The following is a 15,661-nucleotide window of genomic DNA, read 5'->3' as shown; positions in this document are numbered from 1 at the left end:
AGTATTTTGGACTGTAGCAGGTGGGGAGGAGATGTGGAAGTCCCACTCTGCAGTCAGCAATATTTTTTTCTATCAGTGGAGATACATCCAGAGTTGACAACCTCAGCAGGCTAGAGTCTACCCTCCAAAGCAGCCATTTTCTCCAGGGGAACTGATTTCTGTAGTCTGGAGCTTGGTTGTAATTCCAGGAGAATTTACAATCGCCAGATCCCCTCTGGCCTCTGGTAGGGGATGGGAAGTGGTAAGGTTGCCAGCTCCAGGTTGGGAAACTCCTAAAAAATTGGGGGTGGAGCTAGGGAGGACAAGGACCTCAATGGGATACAATGCCGTGGAGTCCACCCTCTAAAGCACCCATTTTCTCCAGGGGACTGATTTCTTTAGTCTGGAGGTGAGCTGTAATTCTGGGAGACCCTCCTGGAAACTGGCATCCCTAGGAGAACTCCAAGCCTCACCTGAAGTTGGTGACCCTAGGTTTACCACAGGATTTAGCACAAGTCAGTGTCTTGTTTCTATGTACAGTACTTGCTGTTGGCAGCGGGCACCCAATTTTTGACTGATGTTTCTGGACACATTTTTGTATGAAAAGTGGGATGAAAATGTAAAAAATAAGAGTTGGAGAACTTTTTCTTTTTTGTGTGTGGCACTGGCTGTCTCCTGAAATTCTTTTGGTTACTCTGTCTGGCCATGAACTCCAAATTAAAAGATTCCACCACCACCCCAAAAATAACTGGAGTAATGACACAGAGCAAAGGTTTTTTTTTTTTTTTAAAAAATAACATTTGCAAAATTCCCTTGCAAAAACTATTTATAACCAAAACAAAAAAGTCAAAGAAAAGATGAGTTTAAAAACACATGATGCAAAGCACCCTCAACAGAACAAACTCTAGGTCACCAGTGGATGAAATTTGGGGGGGGGTGTGTGTGTGTGTGTGTGGTGGTGGTGGTGGTACAGAAGCTCCCAGAATGAACAGTTTAATTAAATGACACGCACATACAAAATGGCTAGAGACATTGCAAAATGAGTTTATTTTGATAAAGAAATGGGAAAAGCCCATTATATTGAACCTTCCAGCTCCTTTTCCTAGTATGTACATAGCATCCTAACAGCTATATATAAAACCAAATAAATTAGTAAGCCCAGGTATTTTGCTCTCAGACACAAAGGCTCAATATCTATCTAATCAGGGCCTTCTGTCAGATTGTCAACATCTGGTCCAAACTGGGTTTGTGTGACTTCAGTAGCTGAGGAGAAAATAAGAGCTTGGGAGGGGAAGATTGTCCTGCTATATTCCTCCAATAGCAAGAGCGATTGCACTTCGTGACCATCTCTGCTCCCCAGCCACCCAACACCAGCACAGGAAATGAATTGGCAGAGGAGGATCCTTCGAGAAACAAGGCAGTGATGACCTTGGCCTTGATATGACCTTGGATTGGATCAAAAAAGAAATGTTTGACAGTGACATGAGAAAGGAGGGGACTCTTGAGAAACTCAGAAAATACTAACTTCATTGAGGAAAAAATATGAAAGGGTTGATCCTTGATTTATTTTGGCTAGAGACTATTTCTGGCTGAAAAAGTAGCATTCTGTTTTCCTCACAGAGGGATTAATTTGACTGCAAATATCTTTGTTCTTTTTTTTTGTTTGTTTGTGCTGTGTACAGATTCCAACCCAGCTCTTACTCTCTAACTTATTTCCTTCCCAAGTCGATGCATAAGTTTATGGCTATACTTACTACTTTGTTCATTCAGAAATTATTTGTAATCCACAGGTATTCCTTTGCTGGCTCTGGAATGGCCTTTCCATTCTAGGCTGCTTCTTAATCCATAAAGCTCTGAATTTGCACAGAAACTCTTTACAAAATGTACTGCCCAACAGCAGATGACCCTACATCCTCTGAATCCAGCCACAGCTAAGACCTTCTGTTTGCTCTAACCAACACTGCATCATGATCTATGACCTTAAAGAAAACAGGTTTTAATAAAAGACACAGGAATGTCATAGAGAACTCATTTATTGGCTTTTGCAGACTATTACGCTAACCTGCATATTTCTTTACCTTTCATTCACAAATACCAATTCAGAGAATAGTTTTTGGATGTTCCAAAAAGAAAAAAAATATGGATAATTGCTGTTGGCTTTAAATATGGCAAGAGAAGAACTTGCATGATGTTTACCTTTTGCATGTGCGCTCAAGACTGGGCACGCCTCTGTTCATTTTCCTTGGTCTGCTGGGTGACTCTTTGTTGATCAATTAATCTCTGCAGTTCTTCCCACTGCTTGATGCTTTGATCAATGCCTTGATAAACCAGTTCTTGTGCTAATCCTGCTTTTTTCCTGAAATCTTCCTCACTAAATGGAGTCATGTCAGAAATGGATTTCCAATCAAATGGCTTTGGGATGTCAATTCTGAGCTCTCCTTGTCGAACAGCCACATAGGGCCTCAGAGCATTAGCTGTTGCTTGCTCAAACTGGTTAAGAAGCTCTTTGAGGTACTGGAGGAATACGGTGTAGTTTTCTATCATCAAGTCGATCAGTTTTTGGGTTTCAGTGCTCAGTCTTTCACTGGACCTGCTAAAGCTCTCATAGGCCTCCTGTAGCTTCACTTTGACCTCCTGGTTTTGTTCAGCAGCACTTCTCTTAGCAATCTCTGACCAATACAGGATCTTGTCACGAGCAGACTCTGAGAGCTTGGTGACATTTCCGTGGTTTGCCACAAATTTTTGCACTTGATCCATGGCACATGACACAAAGTCAGCAGTATCGCCAATGTATGTGGCTTTCCATTCCGCCACAACATTGAGAAGACTCTTCAGCCAAGCTATCACTGTGTCTGTCACTTCATTGTATTTAGTGGACCACCCAGCTACACTTGGGTCCAGATATTCCTGCCACAGGTCCTTCAGATATTGCAAAAATTCTTCTAGCTTTGAGATGATGTTCTGCCAGGTATTCTGGATGATGTTAACATAGCGAGGAAGCAGGTATTTTATATCCTCTGCAAAACTCTTCAACTTTTCTGAGATGTTTGTGAATAATAAGTTGGTCTGGACTGTAATATATTCATAGTTTTGGGACCGTAAATTTCTGATAAGGTCTTCTGCCTTTTGAGACATGTGCTGAACAAATTCTTTGAGTTCTCTTAACTTTTCTGCAAAGTCAATTTCTTGAAGTCTGACAAATATCTGACTAGCTTTCTTCTGTATGTGTGTTAGAAATACTTTAATTTCATTAAGTATATTAGAACCTCTGATGATTTGGCTGGAAGCTGGAATTTTAATCTCTAGTTCACTGATATACTTAATCAAAACATCAAATTGTTCTTGCACCTTTGAAATGCAGAGGTCTGTAACTTTTGCTAATTTTGCAGTGGCCATTGAAAAAAGTTCTTCACCGGTGTGCTTCACAGCCAGCCCTGGCATCTGGAACTTGGTTTCCTTCAAAAATCTAACAGCAGAGTCAATGAGATGCTTTATTCTTTTCTGGTACTCCTGTATGATATCCATTATGGTATCAAAAACTGTGGTTCTTATTTGGTCATAGTCCAGCTGGGCAGCTTGGTCTTGATACAGCTTTATGGTTTTTATCCTTATATTGTCATACTTCGCAGTGGCCTGGTTTTCAAGTTCATTTATACTTTTTAAAGTTTCTTTATAAGTCTTGTCAACATTAGTTTTCAGTTTCTCCTTCAGCTTTAAAGCAGCAGTGTTGATGTCCATCCCCATATGCTCGTGGTGATACTTATTAACACTGTTGTACACTGCAGCAACCATTTTAGGTACCTTCTCCTTCAAACTGAGAAGCAGGTCCCTGACACCATCTTCTTCCCAGTTGGTTTTGACTTGAATCAAATCAGGGTGTGCGAAGGATATCTCACTTTTCACGATGTCAACATCATGCTGAGGGTTAGTCTGTAAATGTAAAATACTTGTTAAAAAGTATAAAGTGACTATTTCCTGTTTCCACCCCCACCCCAAAGATATTTGTTTGCTAATAAGCTTAAAACTGGAATATACTTACTCTACACTCAGTTGAATTAAACTGACTTGGTCTTGGGTCAAAAGTGCCTATCTAATCACAGAAGATGCCCTTCCACACCTGGCAGGGAACGCTTAATATAATGCTGTGGTTTGTATTCAATACAGCATAATAATATCATGGCCTTTTCCATGGTCATCACAATTTATGAAAATTGTTCTGAATTCACAGTTTGCTCAAGCCTGGACTCCCTGTTCACATGCCCTTGATATAGCATAGGAAGGCTCAGTTAGCAACAACTTTGTGAAAGCCCTGCAATACACTTATTCTCCAGCCATCCACCAAACCGCGAGGGGCACTGTTCTAGTAAATAAGCAATTGACAATTTACACATCCACCCACTCATAATGATTTCCATCTGGCCTACCCGCGTTCGGTAGAAAAGTTTTCCCATGGCGGTATCAGAATCCTTGTTGACAACAAAGCCAAGAGTTCCAGCAGAAGAGGAGGACACTGAAGAATACATTCCTGAGCTCTGTCCTTCACTAAGCACTTGGGCATCAGTAAAGGTTGGGCTGATGATGTTCAGAGAAATCCTGTAGCTGGGGATGCTAAAGCAGCCAAAAACAATCACAGAGATATATTAATTACTAATGGTGCTAAGCAAAACTGTGCTTCAGTACCTGCATATCACAGCAGACTCGCTAGTGTTAATTTTTAGAAATAATAAATGGCAATTATTGAGTGAAACGGTATCAGGTTAGCTTTGGGCTATTAGACGTAGAAAAGGAGTGGGTCAAGGGCCAGTGCCAGGCTTTCTGGTGCCCTAGGCTAGGAGGGTGGGGGCTGTCCTCTCACTACCAGGCAATGTAAATTGTGTGGAAGGGTGCCCACTGCCTTCCCTGTGCCATTTAAAGGTCCTACTGATCAGCAGGACCTTTAAATCACTTGGGAGGCCAGTGCCTGCTCCTGGGAGCTCTCCTGATCACACAGGAGTGCCATCAGAAGCAGCTGGGCTGGCCTCCCCCCCTGTTTAAACAGCCCACCAAGCAGCTGGTGGATGGGGTCTTTAAATTGCATGGGGAGGTGTGTGAAGCTGCTTCTGCTGCTCTTCCGATTTGATTTGATCAGCACAGTAAAGGTGCATGAAGGCCGCCCCCTCAGGGCCACGACCTAGGTCACTGCCTAACGTCACCTAGCGAGTATGCCGGCCATGGTCAAGAGTAAGATTTTTCTGCACTTTCATTAAGCTCGTCAAAGCCAGATTCTGTTTGTTACCCAACTCTGTCTGTGGCTATCAATCTTTTATTTGATGGGAGCTTTAAATTCCCCTGTTACATTTTTTTTTAACATTTCAGCTTTTTATGCAAACCTGGGATCTCCCAAGTTTGTGACACTATCTGTTTGGGGTAAGTATGGCCCTGATCTGCAGATGGGACCACTCTTTCACTATTCAAGATATGGATTTGTAGACTTTAGCCTCCTTTTCCCCCTCAAGCTTCCAAAAGGCTTATATCTTTGGTAAAATGAAATAATATTAAATATTAATATATATTAAAATTTAAAACAGAATTACCCTGAAAAATCAACAAGTGACAAAAGGGAACAATTAAACCAGCAATTCGTACATGTCTTCAGCCTGAAGGAAGGTTTTTTTGTTGCCTCTTAAAAGGCCAAGTAAGGAAATCCAGGATATTTATTTTGGGAGAAACTCCACAATCCTGGAGCCCCTACAGAAAGATCTTGTTGCCCATGTGACCAGTCTCTCAACAGATGGTGATGGTACCCACTAAAAGTGCACAATTCCAGATCTCAGAGCTTGGGGGCAGCACAGAGGGGAAGATACAGTCCCTCAGCTAATCCTCCATCTAAGGCAGCGGTCCCCAACCTTTCTAGCAGCAGGGACCGGCTTGTGGAAGACAATTTTTCCACGGACTGGTGGGGGTGATGGTTTTGAGATGATACAATTGTGCACTTTATTTCTGTTATTACATTGTAATATATAATGAAATAATAATACAACTCATGGCCTACATGCTAACAGGCCACGGACCAATACCGATCCATGGCCCAGGGGTTGGGGACCCCTGATCTAAGAATATTGCCTCCCACTGTTCTCACACACAGTAGCAATGGTCATGAGCACTAAAAATCCAAAAGATGAAAACAGAGTAATTAACAAAGCAATCATAAACTGAGTTATACTCTTCTGAAGTGCACTGGAATAAATGGATTTAGAAGGTTGTAATTCTGTTTAGGATTGCGCTGCTAAACAATCAACTTTTTGTTATGTGCAAGAGCCTAATACATAATGTTATTAATAGAGATTAAAGTCAAAAAATGACTACATGAGCAAGCCAGGTTAATTTCTTCCCTGTTAAATAACAAGAAGATCTGAAAATCCACACAATTCAACCAAGACCAAATTCAGTTCCGACTGTTTGGTATATCAGGTGAGAGGCAACATCAAGGACACATGTAGCTCACTGAAACCAGATTTCTGCACATGATGCATGGCTTGCTTTTCTGAAATGTTCAAGAAAGAAAACCTTTACCTGAGTCCTTGCACTCTAAGAAAAGATTTGTATTCTTCACTCATGTCGCGATGTGAGAAGGTGCCTTGAGTCCCTACAGTGAAGACGCCATTTGTGTAAGTGCAGGTGGTCACAGCTAGAAGGAAAGGTTTTAAGATTGGTGAAACAAAGTCACAGAGAAATACAGCAGGCATTCAGATGCTAGCCTCTTGACACCATAGATGTAACATCTCATGTCAAAACTGATTAAAGATTGAGGGGGTTTTGCCAAATATTTTTAGAAGGCAAAGTGTTGTTCTAACTCTTAGACTAATTATAGACATCACTTGGTGAACCAGAATTCCCCAATTAAAATCGCATATCACAAGGTAGTAATACTTTCAACCTCAGCTCCATCCCCGCTATCAATTTGTGATTAATAATACTAACAGAACTTTCAGAGCCATTGTAAGAATCACTGAGATATTTAGGTGAAGCTCTTCAAACGCTTGAAAAAATATATATAAAATATTTCTACTATATCTATAATACTTTAGTGTGTGGGGGTATATATGTATGTACGTATATATATATTTCCTACTATATCCATAATACTATAGTATTTACTATATTATCATGTAGCTAACAAGGCTATCATCTAGTAAAACAAGACTTTTAAAAATTTCCATTCAAAAAGAACATATTAGAGAGTCTGCCCATAATTCAGATTTCCCATTCAAAAATTTCCTTCTGTAATAGTCATATTTAAATTACTGGTTTGTTTCATGTGAAGTACATCACCCCAAGACTAAAATTATAGCTCTGAAAAATTGATCTTACCATCCAGGTCATACTCCAGAAACTGCAGAGGTGAATTTGCAGTAAAGTCAATGGAATGTTCAAAAGAATCTTCTTTGTTTTTGAAACCCACGTTCCCGATGAAGCTGTACACTGGAGAAGCAACTCTGAAAGAACTATTCAAAGCTCCAAATTTGGGGAAGTAAATCCCTGCAGGCAAAGCAAGTTTGAAAGCTGGAATTTCAATCCGCTGCTCAGGAATTGTTATTGTCGGCAGATCAAAGTCAGCTATCTTGTTGGCCACAGCATTCAAATCCACAATATTATTGCCAAAAGAAATGGTCTTTGGAAGAGTAAATTGGGATATAGTCAAAAGATACTCGGGTACAGTCAGTTCAAAGTAGGGATGTTTGTTTCCTTCTGTATCAACGTAGCTGGTTAGTACATCTAATTGGGGAAACTGCATTTTTGGCAGTGAAGGGAATCCAATGTCAAATGGCATGGTGCTCAGCTTTTCAGGGACCTTTATTTCATGTAGGTCAATGGTATAAGAGGGAACATGCAGAGTTGTAAAAGGAACACTGAATGCTGGAGTTGTAATCACAGGATTTTGAACTTTCAGTTCTATTTCTGGAATTGTAAACGTAAATCCATCAGCCAATCGATTCACATTTATAGGGAAAAAATACCCATCCTCATCTTTTGTGTATAGTATGGCAGTTGACACATTCAGATATTGTCTCTCTTCGGGCCTAGTAGTGGCATCTAATTTCAAGATATCCCATAAGCTCCTGTCGTAAATTGGCAGCACAATATGTTTTAGGAAATCCACATGCCCTCCTAAAGATCCAGATAGATCAAACTGAACTTCTCTTTTGGTATTTGCTAACTGCATGTCATGTCCAAGTGTCAGAGGGAACATTTGGCCTTCACCCTTCCAAACAATTTTCTCATGTTCAGTATTGACAGTCATTGAAATAACTTGATTAAATGAAATCTGAGGGAGGATATTATTATCTATCTGAAGGGTTGTTGACATACTGCCAGGAGTTACTTCTGAAGTTAACTTGCAGACATGCTTTCCATTCATTTCAATTACTGGAAGATACTGCAGAAAGTATTCTTTGCTGTCATCTAATACTACATAAATACGATGGCCTGTTGCTTCAACAGCAATGTTATCATTGAAGTTAAGATTCCAGATTCCATCAGCTTTAGAGCTAGACTCAAAGTTGACACCAGAACGAGCACCTTTAGCATTTAAGAAGGCATTAGCTTCCAGAAGCAGCTTTCCTGAAAATGGTCTTACTTTCTGAAATACTCCATCAATGAAACCATTGGTTGAAGTTTCTACAGCAATGTCAGATATTATGCTTTCTAGGGTGTACTTGTTGTTAATTGCTCCTTTAGCATTGGTGCCAATGGTGGGCATGTCAAAAATGTAATTTACACTTATAACTGAAGAGATTATAGGCTTGGACCTAGTGTTTCCTTTAAGCTCTTGTTCAAAATTCACTTTTAAATTTGGTGTGTTAATTTTTGTTGTTGTTGTCACTGAGGCTTCTATATTTCTCCTTGTGAAACTGATAGTGCTGTCATGGTTTCCCTGTATAAATTTATTGTTCACTGATAATGCAGTTGCAAGCTTCAGCCCTCTTTGTCTTGTAAGACTGGTTGTTCCATCAAGTTTATACTGTAGCGCATCAATCACAGAAGTGGATGATGAACTTAAACGAGCAATGAGATCGGATTGGTTGAAAAGCCCAGCATTTGTATTCAGGGTAATCACACTGGATTTAAATGTAAAATCATAAGTTATATTTCCTAAGGCTGGAATGTAAATTCTGTTTAGTGGTCTGTGTGCTCGATAGCTGGGAAGTTTAAGTGTCCGCAGGCCTTGGGGGATATGTAGGACAGGTAGCTCTAGTGAAGGGAGGACCAATGTATACGATGGCACTGAAAATCCAACAAGTGGCATAGTGAAACTTGGAGTACTCATTTCTTTTGGAATCACATAGCTAAAAGCTGGGAGCTCAGCTGTAAAGGGAGAGACCTCAATGTTGACCACTGGGATGGTGTAGCCTGGAATCCTGAAGGTTCGTGGAAGACTGTCAATGGAAGTATCCACTTTGTATTGGTCAAACTTTGACTTAGCTTGGTTATATGAATCTGTAAGGTAAACTAAAGCATCATCTCTACCTCTTTCAAAATGCTTATTGAACACCGCAATGTAGTGCTGGAGTGCTCTCTGCACTCCATCTAAAGGAATTTCAAATGAGTGCATATCCTTATTCTTTCTGTACTGAGCTTTCAGGTTTAAATCAAATGATTGCTTTGTGGTCTTCAGCAAATTCTTCAGGCCTGTTTCCTCCCACAGTGAATATTCTACTACCTGAGGTGTTCTAACATTAATATATGGGACAGAGATTTCAGGAATGGAGACTGCAATGGTTAAGAAGTCCAAGTTAGCATCACCACTCATTGACACCAAAGCTTCTATGCTATCAGCATTGTTACCAGCAGAGATGTTATAGGCATATCTGTACTGATTAAATCTGCCATCAGCTGCCCAGCTGACTTGTTGACTTGAAGGATTCAACATCAAGCCATAGTTGTTCCGGAAGTCAATTTTGCCAACCAGTGTCAGTGGGAAGCTAACTTTTACATTCCCTTCATTTTCTGTTGATACTTGAATTTCAAAGGGCTGCAACAAGAAGGCTATGTTGTTTTTTATAGTTCCAGAGACACGTCCATTTAGTTTCAGATTGTGTGTGCCAGTTAGTTCGGTTTTCACCTTTGCAAGATCTCCTGAGCCATGTATATTTAAGACGCTGAGTCCCAATTGTGGAGATTCTACAGTAGATACAATCTGAAGACTTGCTACACTTGGTAAGCGATATTCGTACTGCAGTCTCTGATTGACCTTCAAGTACTTATCATTCACCCTGTTTTCAGCCACAAGTGCAGCTACAGGCCCTCCTATGGTGAAACTGACACTTGAGTCATGGGTTCCTTCATCGGAGTAATCAAGAGCATCCCATTTCCAGTTCCCTTTACCAATAGAAGTAACTATTACGCGCCCAGCTTCCAACTCTGTTTTAATTTCATTGCTTAGTTCAGCCTGGCTAGTGAAAGGGGAGATATTTAACCTGTGTGTATATATTGACTTGCTCTCCATGGAAACCTTTTTTTGCAGGCTGACTGTCAATTTGTTGTGCAGTTCTATAGCATTTTTAGTGGTGCGCAGGCTCACTGTAGTTTCAGCATTACTTTGAGCAGAAGTCCTCAAAAATGTTATTTCACTACTGTGATCAGCTTTCAGATACAAGTGGGAGAGTTTTAGGGTCTCTTTGAAGATAAGTTGTTTCATCTCAGGAGCTGAGAGTCGAGCATCTGCTGCTATGGTGAAATCAAGGTAGTCAAATTTGGATGTTGCTAGAGCTGAAACTGAGGCCACAAATTCTGGGCTGTGGGCAAAAGTTGTGACATTTTGAAAGCCAGCATTAGTACTTAGTGTAAAGAAGGGGGAGGCTGCTCGGAAAGTACCAGACAGTTGGCCAAATGCTGGGACAGTCACGGTGTGTGGAATGCGTGGTAGCTGGAATTCTGGTATCTGTATATCTGGGAACTGGAATCCATCAAGATTTAGCTTTGGAATCACTACTTCAGTTATTTGTAACTCAGGCAAATTCATTTCTGGGAAAGAAAAATCAGAAAAGGGCATGTCGTTCATTTTTAGGTCTTTGAAATACACATCAGCTGCTGGCAGCTGAAAGTCACTTGAAAGAATTTGATCAATCATCTTCACCATCTTCACTTTGATTTCATTCAAATCAATGGTATAAGAAGGAATCTTAAAGGTATTTAATATAGTAAATTCAGGTGTTGTAATTCTGATTGGAATTCTGATTTCTTTTAAGTTCTTGAGGTTTACCTGATATGAGGGGAAATGCAGGTCAGTTAGAGGAATAATAAAATCTGGAGTTTGAAATGTTGCTTTTCGTAGGGCTCGGAGACTGACTTCAAAGGCAGGTACATTGATTATTCCTGTTCGGATCTCAGGGACTATGAAACCAAATTCAACAAACTGATTCAACTTATCAGCTATATTTTTAATATCATATTGTTCAGCCAAATGCGTAATCTTCTTTGAGGCAGCGTGCCACTGATGAACTATGTAGGTGACTACTGTATTGTACAACTGGCTTGCCTTCTCAAGATACCGCTGGCATTCCAATGGGATATCCATTTGATAAATTGTACTACGGACATCTGCCAGATAATCATGTATCTTAGTTTTAAGCTCACTTAATGCTGTAGAGCTTAGGAGATCATTGAACCAGTTAAATATTATTGCAAGTCTAGTTTCTTTCAGTTTCTCTGCATACTGTGAAACCATAACAGCAACCTCTCTGATGTAATTTTTTGCAGCTTCCATTTTCTGTGGCAGTTCTAAAGCTCTGATTTCCTCATTGATCTTCTGTGTTATTTCCTGGATTTTGTTGTTTGTTTCATCTACAAACTTGTTGTAATCAAAACGCTTCAGTTTCTTTATAACATCATCAAGAAATTTGTTGACTTCATCCACCAGATTTTGGTAATCAAATGTTTGGAGCCAGTTAACAGCATCATCAATTGATTTCAGTATTTGATTGAAGAATAACTTTATGTCAATTTTTCTCAATGACAAGATTAATTTTTGAACTGTTTCTTTTATTTTATGTTGATTAGAAACCTCTACAAGTTTGTCAAGTAGAACTCTGGCCTGCTGATCCATTTTAAAGTTCACAATCAGTTCATGGATTTTACCTCGGAGTACATTGATCTTCTCAGATATCTCATAATCCTCTATAAAATCTATAAGAATGTCTTTGATTTGTTCAAGAATTTGGTTCAGTTTTTGAACTGGATAGGACACTTGTAGTCTTTCCATAACTTGTTTGAGGTCAATTATTTCAATCTGATGCTTCAAATTATTTGCAATATGATTGATATCGATACTTTCAATCTGGCTCTTGAGTTCATCTAGTTTATCTTGCACCTGAGCTTTGATTTTATACTCAGCTTCCATATTCTGGACCCAAGCTGCAGCACTACTTCCGATGTTTCTGGCATCAAACTGAGAGATGGCTGTTTGCAGCTGCTGAATAGTGTCAATTGTTTTTGCACTGATTTGGTATTGTCTATCAATAACTTTCATTTTTTCAACAATTTGCTCTATCAATTGCACAATAGCTGTTCTCAGGTTATATGGATCATAGTTCTCTTTTATATACTTTTCAGCTTCTATCAGGAGAGTCTGCAGCTGGGCCAAAACTTCCTGAAGGTTATTCTTGGCACTTTCCAAAGCAAGATGAAGGTCATCTACTCCTATGGTATAATCCCTTATGAAATCATCCAGTTTCTCTTTTAGGTTATTCACTTTGCTTTCCAAATTGAAAGTATTCACATAGTCATTAACTTTCTGGGGGAACTTGTCTAATGCCGCTCTGTATTTTCTAACTTGCTGATCAATATTTATGCTCTTCAGAGTCTTCTGAATAGATTTTAGTGCAGATAAAATGGAATGCCTGATTTTCTCAAAATAAACAGGTAGATTTTCCAAGAATGGCAGATTGATGACATGTACATCTGTGTTCTTATCATACTTCACAGAAAAAGCGAGACTGAATTCTTGAGGGTTAGCTACAACTTCTCTTAGACCGAATGCGTCAATTACATTGATTCTTTGAGTATTCACAAATGGCACACTAATAGGGAAGTCCAGTAGAGAAAGGTCTGCTAAAGTTTGTCCACTCATTTCTACACCTATCCTTTCAGCATCATTGACAGCACTAAGATCCTGTGTGTATACATTGTTGTTGAGCTGACTCTTCAGTTTCCAGGCACTTTTCTGTTCAGATGGAGTAAAAAGGACATTGATTTTGTTGTCAAGTAGTGTAGTGTATTTCTTCCCTGAATTTAAGTTGTGCATGGTGGATCCCCTGTAATCATGAGAAAAGATAAAAGCAAGAGGTTCTGCTTTGAGCAGGAATTTGTTGTACAGCTGTCCTGTATGATCTCCCATGACCAAAAAACTTCCATCACCATTGGTATGCATGTCAACAGTGACTGTAAATGGGGCCACAAGTGATCGTATTACATTGGAAAATCGCAAGAATTTTGAGTCACAATTTGTATTGATACTGACTGAAGAGGAGAGTCCTGCAACATCCAGATTAACCCTGTGGGTAAGAGCTGCACCTTGAATGCTTGTGACTGTGTCTGTCTTAAAGTTTGCTGCTAGGTTGGCATATGTGAAGGTGTAGGTGTGCTTCACTTCATCAGCTCCATAAGCACCTTTTACATTGCCATCAAAATTTACCTTCAGTGGTTCAAGCTGCAACCGAGCAATGTTGGCTAAGTCAGCATTGCCATACTTGAAGTTGTTATTCACACTGACTGTGAGAGTGTAGGGTTGCAGCTGGAAGTCAAAATGATGCTTATGAAATTTGTCTGAGCTGATAGCATTGTCTAAATTTGACACATAGGTCAACAACAGGCCTGCAATGTTTAGATTGTGAGAATGTTCGAGCTTCATTTCTTTGTATGATCCCATCAAGCTATTTGAAAACTTGAGGCCTTCTTTATTCACCCTGAAGTTGAAGACATTCTTGCCATCCACATCCCAAAGGCTGCTTTGATAGGCACTTCCAAGCATTATTTCTGTGAGAGCTGCTCTTCCATCCACGTCAAATTTTACATTGTGTTTTCCATAGCGTCCAATAGCATTAATCGCCATGGTAGCTCCTGCAGTGCTGACCTGGGCACTCATTTTATTCTCCAGTGTTAGCGGACTAAACAGCAAGTTTGTGGTTCCACTGCTAGCCAGGCCATTCCCGTTAACAGTTAATGACCATTTATGAGCTGCTTTGTTTCTTTCACCATTTGCAGAAACATCAACATTCAGCTCAAGACCTTGGCTATTAATGGAGCCCAAAAGCAGGGTATAATATCGGTTTTGCAGGTAATTTGCCTGGGACTCAGAGCGGAATGAAGCCCCTTGCTTGGCAATGCCTAAATCAAACTTGTTTAGAGCTGCAAAGTTTCTGTGGCTTCCAGTTGTCTCAGATGTCAATTTTAGTTGGCTGTTTTCATACTTCAAGGAAGCAGTGTTTGTCAAAAATCCCTTCTGTACATTTGAGACTGATGTGATTGTCCATGCATCATCAGTTCGCCTGCCAGTCATCTTGTTGGTAGCCTGAAGGTAAGAAGAGTCAAACTTCAAATCCGATTCCCCTGCCAACACATGGTTGTTTGCATCATAGTTGCTTGTCAGTGTGTACGTGGTTTTAGCAATGGCTGAAGCGACTTTCAGTTGCCCTTCCAGTTTTGTATTTTCGATGAACAAGCTGTTACTGTACTTGAAATCATGATCAGCAGACAGAGAAAACTGGACACCCAGTGGACTGGAAGTCTCGAGCCATGTGGTACTTTTGATACTGGGAGTGAGTCCATATGTGTCTGCCTTGTTGAATTTAAAATTGGAGTTGAGGAGTCTGTGTTGCATGGAGCTGAGGTAAGCACAGGTGAACATGTTTTGGTCATAACTTGCTTCTCCCTGACCTGGAATAAGAAAACAAATGTAGTGAGTGTCATGAAAATGTTGAGTAACTTTTGCCACTGTTACTCCTTCATGCAACCAACAGAGCCAAAACGCTTGTACTGCAGAAAACATGAAACATGATCTTGGAAGTAAGTCTCATTTTTTTCAGTGGACTTACTCCCCTTAAATGCGCACATTGGATTGACTTGAACAAGTCTTAAAATATAATATTTTGACCAATTCCCCACTTGGCTTGTTCTGGTGTTGGAGCTCTCCCCCCACACACACACACTTCCATCCAATTTTGCACAAGTTGCCCTGCGGTTGCAACTTGGTCTGCATCTTTCCTGCAGCAAGCAGAAACCATTTTCAGAGGATCTTGCTTGCCGTGGGAAAGAGGCGGGTCAAGTTGCTGCAGTGCAGCAGCTTGTGCAAAATCAGACAGAAGCATCAGGGGGGAAAGCTCTGATGCTGGAACAAGCCTAGTGGCGAGTCAATCTTTGGCTTAAGATGATAGGACAAACAATGCCCTCCTAAGAACACTTTCTGGGAAGTAAGTTTTATTGAATAGACTTCAGAAGGATTCTGTGTCCAACTGCTTAGAAGTGCACTGATAATCAGCATCTAATTCTAACCACTTTTTGAATCAGACTGTAATTAAGTTTACATAGAACCACTTTGGCTTAAATGGGTTGCGGATGAAGTTGTTAATCAGCAGTATTCATTGTAGAGCAGTAATTTCAGCTAAAATCTGTAACCCTTTTGTATACACAAAGATTGGCTTTTCTA

The 15,661-nt window shown here is 40.1% G+C and overlaps 1 protein-coding gene across 1 annotated transcript in view; it reads right to left on the bottom strand.

The window, feature by feature from the left end:
• Positions 1–1,003: 1,003 nt before the first annotated feature.
• The window catches only part of APOB (apolipoprotein B), a 52,514-nt gene continuing 37,856 nt past the window's right edge, over positions 1,004–15,661 (bottom strand). Inside the window, exons 26-29 of the mRNA XM_060233460.1 lie at positions 7,330–14,892; positions 6,532–6,646; positions 4,404–4,587; positions 1,004–3,909 (exon numbers count right to left, since the gene is read on the bottom strand). Coding sequence (XP_060089443.1) covers positions 2,191–3,909; positions 4,404–4,587; positions 6,532–6,646; positions 7,330–14,892 — 9,581 coding nt within the window. The 3' untranslated portion in view covers positions 1,004–2,190. The remainder of the gene's footprint in view (positions 3,910–4,403; positions 4,588–6,531; positions 6,647–7,329; positions 14,893–15,661) is intronic.

The sequence above is a fragment of the Heteronotia binoei genome, chromosome 1, assembly GCF_032191835.1.
Source record: "Heteronotia binoei isolate CCM8104 ecotype False Entrance Well chromosome 1, APGP_CSIRO_Hbin_v1, whole genome shotgun sequence".
Classification (NCBI taxonomy): Eukaryota; Metazoa; Chordata; class Lepidosauria; order Squamata; family Gekkonidae; genus Heteronotia; species Heteronotia binoei.
This window is presented reverse-complemented; position numbering and strand designations above follow the sequence as displayed.